The 15608-nt window shown below is 38.3% G+C and overlaps 1 protein-coding gene across 1 annotated transcript in view; it reads left to right on the top strand.

Moving 5' to 3' along the window:
* Positions 1 to 15608, top strand: part of COL19A1 (collagen type XIX alpha 1 chain) — a 341639-nt gene that overhangs the window by 243133 nt on the left and 82898 nt on the right. The window contains exon 16 of the mRNA XM_058669675.1: positions 638 to 691. Within this exon, the coding sequence (XP_058525658.1) occupies positions 638 to 691 (54 nt within the window). The remainder of the gene's footprint in view (positions 1 to 637; positions 692 to 15608) is intronic.

Here is a 15608-nt window from a genome sequence, read left to right as displayed (position 1 = left end):
CCTAAAAAACTTGGAAAACTCTCTTTGAAGAAGTCTTAAAAACAAACATGTCTTCTGTCTATCCACCCCAGCTCAGCATAATAATACTTCCTGAACATTGCCAGACCAACTTAAAAAAAACAGAATACTTAAATGTCTGAAGTCTGAGGTTTTATAGCAGACATCTTTTTCAGACCCTAATGCCCATGTATGGCCAATTTTCGTACAACTAGTTCAAAAGAGGAAGGCAACAGAAAAAATAGTTCGCATATTAATAACATCTGGAGACACGTTTTTATAATACATTCATTGAAGCCATGTGAGGAGTGCCAAAAACACAAAATCAAGGATATACTATTTTCTCTGCTAGAGTCTTGCAGGTACAATTGCTTTTAATAAAGAATGTGCTGATGGGTGGCGTGCTGGTACACCGTTACTTGTCCTGCTTAAGAGCTCTCTGAATTCATGCAGGACATAACCCAGAAAGCCCCTTAGAAACCTGATAAGAAGCTAATGTCCATGAATTTGTAACTCTAGGTAATTAAAATAGTTAACTGAGATTCTTTCTTTTTTCATATGGCTTTAGGAATTCTTAGATGTACGACACATATTGTTTTGATGAATGTTTACATGCTTGTCTGGTTTGTTTCTCACACAGGGACCTCCAGGATTACAAGGAGTACAACAGAATTTTGGTGAATATTACAACAAGGTATGGCTCAAATAAAACAACTTACAGACCTAGAGATTTTATGTTACTTTTGGAGGGCAAATACTTATTAATTCCTTACTTCCAGGCTTTAATACATGTTTACATGTGCTTAAACAGCTCTCCAAAAATAAAGGTGAAGAAGGATTTTACTCAGCATCTTATGATAAATCCAGAACTTTGCTTTGTAAGATTTAAAAAAAAAAATACTGAGAAAGGATATCAGCAAATAAGGAGATTTAAAGATGTAAATGAGATAATTGACTGAACCATCATTCCATAACAAATACCCAAGGCCTGATTATTTCATATGAAGCATTCTGCTGTCTACTGAATAGTGCCGATTGACAGAATAGCTGATCATTGATACCTGCACTGCAGAAAACATTAGCAACACTCACTTTGATGTTTTTTCCTATGTTCTTACTTCCAGTAATCCTTCTGACTACAGCTAGTCCCTTCCTGCTTGGAAACCCCAGATATGGTACATGCCAGCATAGGCCCTGGAGAAACAGTTGCCTGAGCTAATTAATAGAAACCCCAGCTCATTTATTCATCAGACTAAGGTTGCCATAAAGACCTAGATGATTTGTGATTGTAAATTCAAAATAAAATCTGTAGAAGATGGTTTATAATTTTTAATTTAAAAGTGACCTGATTTCAAGTTTTCTCACTATATAGATTTTTCATGGAATATAATACTATAAAAATATTTCCATATCCTAATTTTAATTAAATAGTTTTATAGGTCTATACCAGCCTTTATAAATGTGAGATTTAACACAAGTAAAAAGAACATACTGAAACACATCTAAATTCAATCAATGTAATGGCATTTACTGTCAGAAAAAAAAATTTATCATAAAAGCTTCAAAATGAGAATAAGTTGGCTCTAATGCCACAGTGTCAGCTAGAACAACTTTAAAAATGGTATACTGCTATCACCCTTGGTATAAAATTTATTAAGCTGCTACTCTGCTATTTAAATATTTGCTATCCCTTGCAAAACTTTGAAAGTTCATATCTTTACAGGTCTCCCAACACCTGTTCTATGTACAATTTATTTTACCAATCAGTCGGTTTTCCCTTAAATGAAAATATATGGGGCTTTTTTTATTATAGAGTCTGAAAATGACAATGTAAATTCTTAAACTTGAATTTAAAAGCAAAAATGAGGCAGCCGAGTGGAGAATCTTAATACTAGCAAACCAGTACACTTGGAACTTAGCTATCTTCAAAAAGGAGCTCCAGAACCATTACTGCCACTGTGTTATTGAAGCTTGTATTTGGTCTACATGTGTCCCGGGTGTGACTTCGAGATGAAGCATAACTGGCTAAGAAACGAGATTACATATTTTCCTAAGTGATTCGCTAGACCCATTTGGCATCTGAAGGTCTTAAACTACCTCCTCTCACCTTGGCCTAAATGTGCCAAGATGAGTAAGATGCATGCTGTCATTTGGCAGTGTGTCCATCTCTCATCTGTTTTTGGTTACCTAGATGGTTTCATGTTGCAACTTACTGCAGGCCTCTTGGGCTAGCTGTAGCAAATGAACACAAAGACTGCAGGAGAAAGGAGGAAGGGTTGGGGAGAGTGATAGGCTGAGTGAAACTTTGCTGGAGATTAAATAATGGCTGTGTATTCAGACCTATAAAGTGACACTCCAAGGTTAAAATAATCTTCCCTTTTAAATTGGCATTGATTTATATAATGTCTGCACTGGAGCCCTGGGCCTCAGCTCCTCAGCTGGCAGCAGCTCCAGCAGTCACAGCCCAGATTCTGCTGAAGCAGCTTCCCAGGAGAGGGTGAACAGTGCAGAACTCATACAGCCACTTCTCGCTCTAAAGCTTGCAGAGCCATCCATAGTTCAGTGTCTCATCCCAGAGATCCCCAGTTGCCCATTGGTCCCCATACAAACATCAATCTTTTCCTTTACAATGCTGCTTACTCAACGGGATGGAAACAGACATCAGACACCCTGTCCTCTCATGGCACAAATGATACAGGGAATAGGAGTGCAAAAAAGAAGTGAGGTAGAGGGACAGACTAAAGAGAGAGGTTGGGAAGGTTATACCTGTATAAATATGTTTATGTGTATTTCTGTATGCCCACGTAGGGCTGCAAAGGAAAAAGATGGAAAATCTCTCTCCATCACAGCACAGTGTGCAAACAGCTGCTCTCATTCTGCAAAAATTGTGTGCAAAGAAGCTGCAGTGCTGAGCAGATTCTTACCTTTAAGAAAAATCGACTCGTGGTTCAGCCAACTGGTAGTCATTGTCTCCAATCCTGAGGATTTTAATAAAAATTTGATAGGGTCTGTCAACTTCTAAAGCCATCAACTCCAGAGGCCCTTACAATACCCTGCCTAGGGAAAACAGTGTTATCTGTGGAGGCCAAGTACTGGTGGACTCTACATTTGATATTGTTTTTAAAGAGTCACATTGAAAATGCACAGTTGTGATATCTTACATCAGCAGAGGGTCTCAGCTGGAGATTAATGCTGTGCCTCACAGCAACCAATTCTGGTGTTCACTTCTCCAAATTGTAGATCCAAGAAAACCAATTTGCTAGCAACATAATCTGTTTCTTTCTTTCATGTATCAAATCATGACTTCATTTTAATATCCAGAGATTAGAAAGGACAGAAAATCTTTATCCCAAATACATAAGGTTCTTCCAAGCCGTGAGTTAAACCCAAACATGTTACATAAGAAACCTTCCTTGCAAACATCAGAGGCAGCTCTTCCAGGCCAAGACTTAGAAATCAACTTGAAATCCTAATTTCTCTCCCACCCTGTGCCCCAGGATTCACAGGCTTTTGGGGGAAACATGATGAATTTAGGCACAAGAAACAAAACTCTGGCTCTTGGTTTGATTACTAACAGCTCCAAACTGCACCTGTACCTTCCTTCCTTTCATGACTCATCTTTGGGGCAGCTGGCAGTTGTGACATTGGGCATTGCACCAGCCTTGAATCTTATCTTCAAGTGAGCAGTCTTGTTAGGCCGCATTAGATGATATAATATTTTAGGGCTACCACACAAAGTATCAAACACCAAATTGCCTAAAAACAGAAATGTGTTGTCTCTTATTTATGCAGGTTGGAACACAGTAGGGCCTTGTTCTCTTTTGAAAGCATTAGAGAGGGATAGATTCAAGGCCTGTCTTTTAGCTTGTAGGATTTGTGCCTGTGGGTTAAGATCCCACTATATTCTACTATGGACACATTTTAATTCAGTATGTTTGTGGTGATTCTATTACTGGGTGAGTTTATATTCCAAAGTATTAATGGTTAGGACTTCAATATTAGGGCATCAGGGAAACATAATTAAACCCATAGTTGATAACCTACATTATTCTTTTTAAAGAATTGTTTATTTTTTTGTTGGGAAGGCAGATTTACACAAAATAGGACAGAGAGAAAGATCTCCTATCTGCTAGTTACTCCCCAAGTGGCCACAACAGTTGGAGCTGAGCCGATCTGAAGCCAGGAGCCAGGAGGCCCCTAGGGGTCTCCCACCTGGATGCAGGGTCCCAAGGCTTTGGGCCATCCTCAGCTATTTTCCCAGGCCACCAGCAGGGAGTTGCATGGGAAGTGGGGCAGCCAGGACATAAATCAGCACCCATATGGGATCCCGGCACATGCAAGGCAAGGATTTTAGCCACTAGGCTACCACACTGGACCCAACCTATATTATTTTCATGTTTTCTGATACCTACAATATTTTAGAAAGTTTTTGAAAGGATAACCTGGTGGATTTTCAATAATCACATGTCCAGGGAAGGAGTTCAAGTCCTTGGTTTTCTTTTATTTATTAAACCATAGGAGAGTGGTGAGAGTTTTGCTATGAAAATGGCCATCTCTTTATGGGTCAACTTATGCCTGTCTAACAATTAGAGTAGCTTGAGTCTTCCCATGTTGCCTTGCTGCAAGATTGTGCATTTCCCACAAAAAACAATATCAAGTGCTGACATTCCTGAACTCTTAAGATGAGCAAGAAGATAGTACCCATTCCCAAAACACACAAACACCATGATAATTCTTAATAAATAACATCAAAGCTCTAACCATGAAAATACTTATAAAATACCAAACTAAGGTAATAGTGATCAGAATGTACGCATATATATACATATACATACATGTAAATGTATATAATTTCAAAATCTCTGTACTTTCTAGTTTTATACTAATACATGTATTTTTCATCAGAACAAACTTCAGTAGAAAAACCATGTGAGATAGAATCATTGGTTTATTTCCTCAGCAGATATTTATTTAATGCTTCCTGTATGTTTGGTACTGTGCTTGACATGGGGGAAATCAATTTCAGTAAATCATGGAGCTTATATTCTAGCGCAAGAGGTGCCAAATGTTGAATACTCACTACAAAGAAAATTCTAGGATTTAAGAGGGGGGAAATGCAGTGTACAATGAGATTTGAGAAGTAAAGCTGCCCAAGAGTCCCAAGAGAAACATTCTTGAATGACAGTTTTTGGATGTTACCTGCTGATTGGTAGTTGCTGGCCAGAATATAAAGTGGAAACTATGATTGGTGATCTAATGGCAAAGACAAAGGGGATATTGTCCCACTTGAAGGTCAAAGAGAGTTTTTTTTTACTTTATTATATTTTGGCAATCTTTACATTGTTGATTAGGGTAAAAAAGTTACAAGGGCTAAAGGGAATATTGAGGAGAAGAAGCCCCACCCAGTCTCCCACCCACCCCAGGTCCCAGTAGTTCACCAGTTATGCATTGCTGCCAATCTTGCCACTCCAGACACGATGAGGCTGTTGAATAATCTACTGATTGACATAGTCCATCACAGAGTCTCCCTTTGTCCAGTGTTTCGCTGCCAACGTATAGCTGTGGTGGTTGATTGACCTGTTCTATCTTCTGTCTTTTCTTGGTTAAGGTTCTGAGTCTGCCATTTCGGTTCAGGAGATCCCCAAAGAAACTTTGAGGTGTTCCCAGACCAGATTCCTATATGTACTAGCAAGTGCAGGACCTGGCACAGTCCATCTCCCCGATCAGCTGGTGGTTGCAGTTGCTGGATTGGTTCCGTCTTGAGCCCTGACTTCCACTGGAGCCAATGGGTGTTGCAGTCCATCCTGGTTCTGCTCATCATATACTCAGCCATCACACAAACCAGTGGGAGCTGCAGCCTGGTCAGAGTGACCCACAAAAACCCCCACCAGGCCCGCCCCTGCCCTGATTTGCCAGTATGTGTAGCAGACTAATGCTGAAATTTTTGTGAAAGAGGAGTCTGGGTGTGAAAAATCACAAGAAAAATCAACAATAGGGCATGATAGAACAGGAAAACAATTCAAGTCATGCCACGATTTTATGTTATTATGGTTTTGAAAAAGGATGGCAGCCTGTCGGGGGTAAGGCAAGTCATAGAAGAGATTTGAGGAGACAGAGTCAACCTTGACTCTGCGTGAGAAACAAGGAAGAGTATAGAAAGAAGGTCACCCACAGTTGAAGGGTTGAGGATGAGGCCAGATTTTCTCTTTTCATGGGCTTCTTTCAATTGAACAATGGAATTACTAATCATCCAAATATGGCAAAGAGCAGATATATTTTAAGAAGTAATTATTATCCTCCTCCTGCTTCTAAACTAACCAATGTTAACAGTGTGATGTGGTTTTCCTTTATATCATGCATGGGTATGTTGTATATTTTTAGTTTAGGTTTGAGCTGGTTGGATATAAATTGAGTCTGTAAGTTACAAGTGAATGAAGCAAGCATAAAATTAGACATGTGAGTTTAAAACTCTAAAGGAAGATGTATGCTGAGTATACAAATTTGCTTTTGTGTAAATGACACCTAAGTCATGGGAATAGCTGAGAGTACTGGAGGAAAACATCGAGTCAGAGGAGAGGAGAATCTGGATTGAGAATCCTGAAGAAATCTAAACTTTGATAGGTGGAGGAGGAATAAAATTGGGTAGAGAGATAGGAAGAAGACTATATAGAGTGTGATATCATACAAGCCTAGAGAGGGAAGTGCAGCCAGGAGGTCAATTAATGAAGAATCCATTAAATGTGCAGCAAAGAGATAATTAATAACATTAGAGAGCCATTGAAGTGGAGTGGTTGGGGCAAAAGCCAAGTTGCTATAAGCTCAGGAGTAAATGGGACATAAAAAATGATGTCAAAGCAAACATTGGACCCCAAGAAGTTAAACAAGCAAGGAAGAGGCTATTCAAAACCATTGTAATCAGGGAAGATGCCAGGCTGTATGAACACAACTCCAGTAAAACTAAGGCTGAAGGGTTTCAAGTACTGAAGTGAGAAAAAGAGCACAGCATATAGTTATGTATTTGTGCTCATGTATTGAACTAACTATGGGTCAAAAATACTTTTCTTCTAAAAAGAGTGTTGGTACTAAACATGTACACAATTTTGTCCTGTAATTATTCCCTAAGCAATACAGTACAGAAATCCTATGTAACATTGTATTAGGTATGACAAAGGGCCTTCAAAAGCTTGTGGAAAATGAATAGTATAAAAGAAACAATGCACTGCATATTTTTTGCACCAAAACAACTTCTTTTATTCAAGTTCTTCATAATCTGTTTTGACTACCCTCATATAAATAATCTAGAAACAGTGTTAAAATGGACGGGATAATATGAATACATCATGTTCCAATATTGTGTGCCATTTTAGATGAGGGACTTAACCATCTACAGATTTTGGTTATCCGTACGAAGTTCCTGGAACCAACCCCACATAGAAACCAAGGGATGACACCATTTGTAGTTGCTAATTGACTTTACTCAAAAGCAAGTTACGTCTTCGTAACCCAGAAAAGGTATAGAACCTAGAGAAAGGCTGGAGTTAGGCTGCTTTGCCCCCAGAGAGACTGAGATCAGAATTCTGTCTTCACTAATGATTCCATTTCAAACGAAGGGCTCCAGGGTCCTGGAGAAAGATTTTCCTGGATTGCAAAACTAACAAGGGACTTTTAAAAGATTTATATTTCAAAGGGGTGCATAAAGAATTCACAAGTACAGGTTTTCCAAAGAAAAATGTTCTGAGAAAAGGAAGGGCAGAGCCTAGATCAGGAAGAAACCTGTAGGAAGTTGGCTCCAGAAGAGCAGAACATAAAAGCCACGTTGGTCAGTGAGCACAGAAGCATTTGCTGCCCTTTAGAGAAAATTGTCCATGAATGAAAGGGGGAGGAGAGGAGCTCACGGGAAATGAGTGCCTGGGGCTGTGTGCTTTCCTTGTGTTAAGTGTAAAGAAGGCAAAATAGGTAGGCAGACAGAGAAATGTTACAGAAATTGACCGATTTTAGCTGTATTTTACTGAATTTTACTAAATTGGCCAATTTCACTGAATGGCATGGGTGACATTAATAAAGAAAGCCTCCTGAGAAGGCAGAGGTCATGGGCTTCAGAGAACTTAAGGAACAACAGCCAGGCCAGTGGTAAAAGGAGACACAGTGGGGCCAAATGTTATACATGCATTGGTTTGTAGAGCTAGGGGCAGGAATTTCAGGTGGTGCCTGTAAAGTTGCATTTTCTCAGCATGGTAAAAGGCAAATTCATCTGCCCAGGAAAAGTGGGATCCAGTTAGTGGACTGAAGACAGTAAGCACAGGCCAGTGGGAGAAAGCAAGACATCCAAGAGGCTGCACTTGGAGAGTAGAACTGAAGAAGTTGCCAAGTGTGAATTTGGAGTCACGACAGTTTGTCCCCAGGCATACGTATACCATTTTTCTGGAAGCCATCTCCTGAGGAAGTAAGACAAATGGGTTCGTAAAACTTGGGGTTATTTCACAAAGGATTTTATTTCACAGAAATATTCAGCAAATGGTGAGAGAGCCAAAATTTCTACAAAAGTCAGTATCCATTAAAAGAGGCTACATGTCAGTTGTCTGCATGTTTTTCAAGTGAAAACTGAGTGCATTAAAAATAAGTAGGCTTTTGGAGAGAGTAGTTTAATTTGTTTTATTTTTACCTTGGAAAATGATCATAGGACTGGCAAACCTAAAGGAAAAAAGGTAATAGACTTCTCAGGGTGAACTAAGTGGTCCTGTGTTGTACACCAGCTTGCACATTCCCGGGTCAGAGCAGGCCTGCCACGGCAGTGGGTTTGCTCCAAGACAGGCTGTATATCCTGCAGAAGGCAGCCACCTCCACCAGTCTCCTCACAAGCAGAATTGAAATCTGCTAAAAATACAGCTCCTTAGGAGTGCTAAGTAGCAGTTGGCTCTGTGGAAGGAACCCTATCAGGGAGAAATAGCTATGAAGGTAAAAGAAATGAAGACCACAGATTTGATTTATAATTAAATGATCCCTAAGTCCACATTGCTGGCAAAAGGAATCTGAAGATTCCTTTGCCAAAAATACCTCAGGCTCTGATTACTGTTTTGTGGTTTTTTGGGGGAGTGATACCTAAGTCATCCCAGGAATATTATTTGGAGGCATTTTACAATGTACAGCTGTAGTTTAGGCATATAATTATTTCAAAGCAGTTTTCAAATGAAAGTACTGATGTATTTTCATTGCTTTCTTCTTGTCATCTTTCACTGATTTAACTCTATTCGTTGTGAAGATGACAGATTCACTTGGCCACTCAAAAAAAAGTCTCATTCCTGTTTGATTCTGAAATTGTGATGACCTTGGATTCACTGTGAATGAGCTATTGTCAAAAGAAAAAAAAATACGTGCATGAAATCCTACAGGCAGACATTAGTACATTTGAAAATACTCTTGAGAGAAGGTGGCCCGTGATTACTACCTTCATTCATTCTAGCAAAAATTCACTTGATTGAGGGCAGGTTATTTCAACATCAGACCAAGAAGATATGATTGCTATGCCTTATAAATCAGTGCAACAGATCTATTCAAAAGATCAGAAAATGTTGCCAAAAGATAACCCCAACAGAAACTACAAGCTTCTGATAGATTGACCATTGAAAATAAAATTTTCTGCAAAACAACGAACATCGGAAAAAGATGTCCAAAAATAATGGATTATCCAGCAATGATACACCATTTATATGTCTTAGATTATACTGCTAACACCTTAGTGTCGTTTCCGGTAAGCCAATCACTTACAGAAACAATACTCCACCATTCAAACACATTACATTTGAAGCAACTACTGGGCACACACAGGCTGGGGGGCAGGAGCAGTTGGAGATGGAGGAAATGAAAGCCACCAAACTTGTCAAGCAGGACAGCTGAGCCAAGAAGAGAATTGTGACACTTTTAAAGTATTTAAATGATGATTCATTTCTTGAAACAAAACAGCTGGCTTCTGCTTTGCTATGTTCATTAGGAAACATATGTTGCTTAAGAATTCTTAAGACCTTGCTGATGAGAAATTTGATTCTGTAAAACAGGTGTGTTTCAAACTCCAAGGACTTTTTCTATTGCTCAAAATCCTCTCTAATTGCTTCAGAATCTTAAGTGGGATTAGGAAAAGCCAGTGGCATAACTGTTCTGTCTTCCCACACAAATAACCCAGAGGATTCTACAGGGAATCTGATGCAGCACCTGACATAAATGTACACATGAAATGATTTTTTTAGGATTGTAGTTTAAGGGAGAAGGATTCTGTGAATAAATATTGCATTAAGTAATGAGAGCTGTTACTGGGATGAAGACATCACTGCCCATGCACATCCACCTAGTATCTATTCTGAGTCCAAGTTTTCATTTTCAAATGTATAATGTTGCTCATGAATATCATAGAGAAAAGTTAAATTCCTGCATGCTGTTCTCACAGATCTTGGTCATGCCTGTAGCAGGCCCCCATGAATCTGAACCCCAGCTGTGTGGTGCAGAGCTTGGACACAGTGCCTGTTCTCTGATCCAGATTGGAGTGCTTCGTTCCATTACTTGGCTGTGCTTCAGATGATTCCAGCATGCCACCAGGACTTGGAACCACTATGTGGTGCCAGGAGTCTGAGCTTTGTGTTCAGACATTGATTGTGGCATTAACAGTTGCGTCCCTTTGGAAATATCCTTCATGTCCCTAAACATTAATCTCCTTGTTTGTAAAATGGGCATGAGCATATCTACACAGAGAAGATTAAAATCAGATGAAATCTACTTGCCTGGAAGCACAACACCTGACACATGTTCCGCCTTTAGGAAAGAGTCGTTCTTGTCCGTCTGCTTGTGAGGTCTCATTTAGCTCTTTTTGGAATGCGTTATTGTTGTGCTGCGCACCTGGTTTTGCCCTTCTTTGCATCTCCTGCCATAACTGCAGCTGAGCAGCATTTAATCAGTGGTGGAAGTTAGTTACAGAAATATGCATCTGGGGCTTATGGACCAGGATAAGCAGATCTAGATTCTGGTAGGTCAGATAATGACTCAAGGTCACTCGTGAGTTTATATCTCCTTTACTCACAGTGGCGATTATAACTGTCCAAGGAACAGCCACATGCCCCCTTCTTTTGGCATAACTGTGTATACACATAGCCACATGGCCACATGACCACATACAGTGACATTCTCCAGTACCCATGCATTCATGTCCATATCCATCCACAAATAGCTGTCCCCTTCCTCCCCTAGTTGAACTTATGAGTTCACAAAGTGGCCCAGAGCCAAATAATTACATAGTAGATTTGTTCGTAGCTGGCCAAGAAGTGGACCTGTTTGTTACCATGACACCAATTACCATACAGTGTTAGAGATTTGGGATCACAGAGATAAGGGGGCAAAAGAAAAAGGTCTTGGAACTTGGTAACTTTACCTTCCCAAGTTCATCTCTTAAACAGTAAATGATTCACTGCTGTATAAATGTCACCTCTCAGTGTGCAGATCAGCAAAATCAAATTACTAAAACAGCCTGCTGTTTGGACCCCAGCATTAAAATGAAGGATTAGAACAAGCACTGGATTGTGCATATAGATCCACGTCCTGTTCCAACAATGCCAAGATACAGAGAGAATCACTAAGGAATATCACTTGTTGTTAACATAAAAGAGATCATCTCAGCCACATGGCCAGCTTATCTGTATTGGAGTGATGGTCCCTCTACTATAACTTTTCTGGGACTGACCAGTTGTGAGTAAAGGATAGCATTTTTACAAGATGATTGAGAAAACTGCTGGTTTTCTATAGACAGTAGAATAGATAGCAAAGGGTCAATGGACTCCTGAGAAACTAATGTATTTGAAATAGTGGTGGGGAAGGTGAAAATGGAGTCTCAGTAGTATCAGGCCTTTCAAACAATATCAAAACTAACTTAAGAATGATTGTAAAATCATCCTTTGCTTTCAACTCAGATCCATAGTGATAAATCACTGAACATCCATTTTAAAAATGTTTTAAAAACAACCCCATATGTGTCTAAGATTCAAGTAGAAGATGTTTTGTTGTAGAACTTTTGGTGAAATAATTGATCATTAAGATTTTCTCCAAGTACAGCCTCTCCCAAGGAACCCCAGTGTCAGCTGATTCCTTCCAGGTCAGTCCATTTAAGACCCATCTCAGGTTTCTATCAGTCCAAATATGTAGCAGCTCTGGAGATAGTTCCTCATATTCACTCTCTGACCCATTCATTCTCTGACCCATACTGCCTTTGCATTAGGCATCTGTCATTCTTATAATTACTAGACCCCTTCCTCCCTGTCTAATTTTATTAGGCAAGTGTAATGAGTAAGCATGTTTCTCCTTCTGACCTTTACACTGTGTGTTTTAACTTCTGAGGGGCAAGCAACATCTGAAGGTCATTGTGTACACCCTGATGTTTATTCAGGCCATATACAATGTTTATGTTATGTTTGTTATATAATGATATAAATTGTTTGTTCCTCTTGAGAACAGACAATTCTGGTTCCTTAAAAGATTCACCAACTTCCCTTTCAAGGAAGGCTTCTCTTACATTGTGAAAGGACTGTCTAGATAGAATGAAAAAAGAGTTTTGTATTTTGTTCTGCTTTAGAACGAAAATATCTACTCAGCATACTTGGCTCCAAATTTTATGGTTATTATTTCAAAAATGATCTTAAGTATTTAAATGTAAAATATGAGTGACCTTAGAGAAAAAATAAACTAAGTATAGAAGTTGCATGTGGGCACAGGAAAACTCTGCAGTTAGTTTGCAGATTACTGGATTTGGGGAACACAGTCCTAGAATAAGCATACCAGCTCTGAAAATCTGCCTTCTTTTCCATGTGTTTCCTTGTCTTTTCCAAATACTTTCAACATTACCTGCTAAAAGCTTGATAGGAAGAAAAGGCAATACTGAGACTTAAAATAATAATAAAATCAAAATTACACTTAAAATTAGGTTATATAAATCTAGACAACTCAACTAGTAAAACATGATCATGTCTGTCCCCATAAAATCACAAGAAATAACTTAGGGTGAAAATGAAGTAATAAGCCAAAGATTTTGAGCCATAATGAATCTGTACTTGAAGGACTTGTAGACTCTTACTTAAGGTTTCAATATGAACAGGCTCATCTACATAAAGAGACAAGGTTAAGGATGGTCATTGCAACCTTGTTTATAGCAAATAAAAAAGAGACAACCCAAATCCCTGTCCATGAGGTTGAGACATGCCCCGATTCATTAGCATATTTGAATGTTATCCAGCAGAGACAGTGAAAGAACTAGATCAATATTTCAGTGCTGATGGCCTTAAAAGGGGGTTTGGGTGAAAAAGACAAGTCACAAATTACATACAAGATAAGGCTAATTATGATTTTTTAAATATTTAAAACAATGCATTTAAAATACTTGTATATGCAGTATTTTATAGATAAAACTATAGGCTAGAAAGATTATTCAGTTCATGAGCATGGCTCTTTCAAGGATAGCAATGTATTGGGAAATATGGGAGATTTCTTTTTTGATGATACATATAATTTTTAATTTCAGATACCTTATATGTAAATATTTGGTGTATCCTAGTTTGTGTTTTTTATATCTATTTTTTCAAATTTTAAAACAGATAAGATAGGCAATAAAGGTGCATGTGTGGAAATGTAATGTGAATATTGTTTTTGCAAAAGCGCTGTTGATATTGGAAAAAATTAGCACTATACACGTTCCAGTGGCTTTTTAAAAATTTTGTGGTTATTTGGGAATTTTGATTAATGCTAAGAGGAAAAACACAATGCTGATATGACTAGTGTTATAATTTCCTCTGAGTACTGTCTTTTGAAATGTGTTTTCTGAGAATACTTTACTTGTCACATACAAATTGCTTTTTAAGATTCTTGACCAGAACATCACCAACATTTCTAAGCAGCGCCTGTCACCACATTGACAAGAATTCTTTCTTTGACCACAGGCACTCATCTAAACAACAGCATAAAAACTGGGAACAGCTGAGAGATTCATTTTTCCACCTATAACTACTGTTTCCTCCAACCTTAAAAAAAAAAAAGAATGTTTGAAACAATGTTAGTATGGATTATTGTGTTCACTAAACAGTATGACTTGTCTAAGAACACAAATGCCTGCATGTTGGGGGAACACCAGAACAAATTCATAACTCTTTCTTTTGTAGATGCTCTTCTCCTTGAAAACACTTAACTTCTGTTTCACATTAATTTTAAATACCATAATGAAATGTGAATTTCTTAAAGTCATAAAGGCAATGTGAAATGTTGACAAATATATTATCATGCAAATGGCAAAAAGTAGATTCAGAACTTCAGCTGTCTTTTGGACACTGATAGAACAAGTCTATGGTTAGATCTGTCAGTTGCAGCAATATTCATCTAACTTCATGCAAAATATCTCATCTGCTTTTTCCTGAAATGGTAAAGCTGAACTGTCAGGATTTCCAGGCTCTGTTGGCACTAAAGACAAAGGTAGAACCTGTAAGTTTTGAGGGCATAGGAAGGATATGTATTTTTAAATAGAATAAAAAATATTTTTCCAAAGCAATCCCAATTCCATGTATTTTGGTTGTCTCGGTTACAGTGAATAACAATAAATTTGATGAAGAAGCAGGTATATGCACAACACACCCTTACATGAATTAACTCATTTAATCTGCTTTTAAAAAGTCATGAAGTAGGGTTTTATCATCTCCATTCTTCAGATGAGCAAAGTGAGGCATAAAAAGGAATCAGAAACTTGCCCAGGGTCACATAGGTCATACATATTGCAGCCATGAATCACATCTTGGCAAGCTGTTTCTAGAAGCCAGGGTTCAAAATCTCTGTGTTGTCCTGTTACATTATTTATAGCAAGTTATTATAGTATTCATTATAACAAAATGAACCAAAAGGCTGATCAAGCAACTGCTCTCAGCAATTCATCTGAAATTATTTTTCTTTCTTGATTTTTCTCGAATCTAAGTTGATTCCCAAGTCAACTTTTAGTATGAATAAGAACAGTTCCTTTTAAAACTGAGTTAGTTGGATGGATGAAAAAAGAAAAAAAATCCCTACAATATCATTTATATTCAAATAGGACCACCTAAAGAGATATAAGAATTCTTACCCCCAAAAAATGCCTTATTAAAATACTGTTCCCCAAAAAAAGCAGCCTTCAAGAATCAGCAAGAATTAGGATTAACAAATGTTTTATCTTTATGAGTTTTTAAGAATGTAATAAATACTTTTAAATTTCCTTTCTCCTTTCCTCACCAGAATGAATGAGAAATATTGGTTTACCAGCGAATAAAAAAGGCAGCAGTCACTAAAATGACAGACAAGAGCAGTAAGCATTTAAGGTTACAGAGACTTATTTTACTTATGCCTGAGCTTTCAAAATTAACTATCTTCAATAATGACAGTAGTATTCTCAGGCAGCTTTAGCATCTGTGCTAAATCCTGTGTACAATTAGGGCTGGTTTTGGCCCTTGTATCTAGCCCAAGCCTCCATGCACTGTGGATAGTAGCAGTCTTTAATGAGGTTCCCAAACCAGGTCCTTCCAGGAAGGGTGGATCTAAACTATACCACAAAGTCAACTTTTCCCCCTTCC

Source organism: Ochotona princeps, chromosome 1, assembly GCF_030435755.1.
Source record: "Ochotona princeps isolate mOchPri1 chromosome 1, mOchPri1.hap1, whole genome shotgun sequence".
Lineage (NCBI taxonomy): Eukaryota > Metazoa > Chordata > Mammalia > Lagomorpha > Ochotonidae > Ochotona > Ochotona princeps.
Note: the sequence above shows the minus strand (reverse complement) of the source record. Positions and strands in the feature narration are given on the sequence as shown.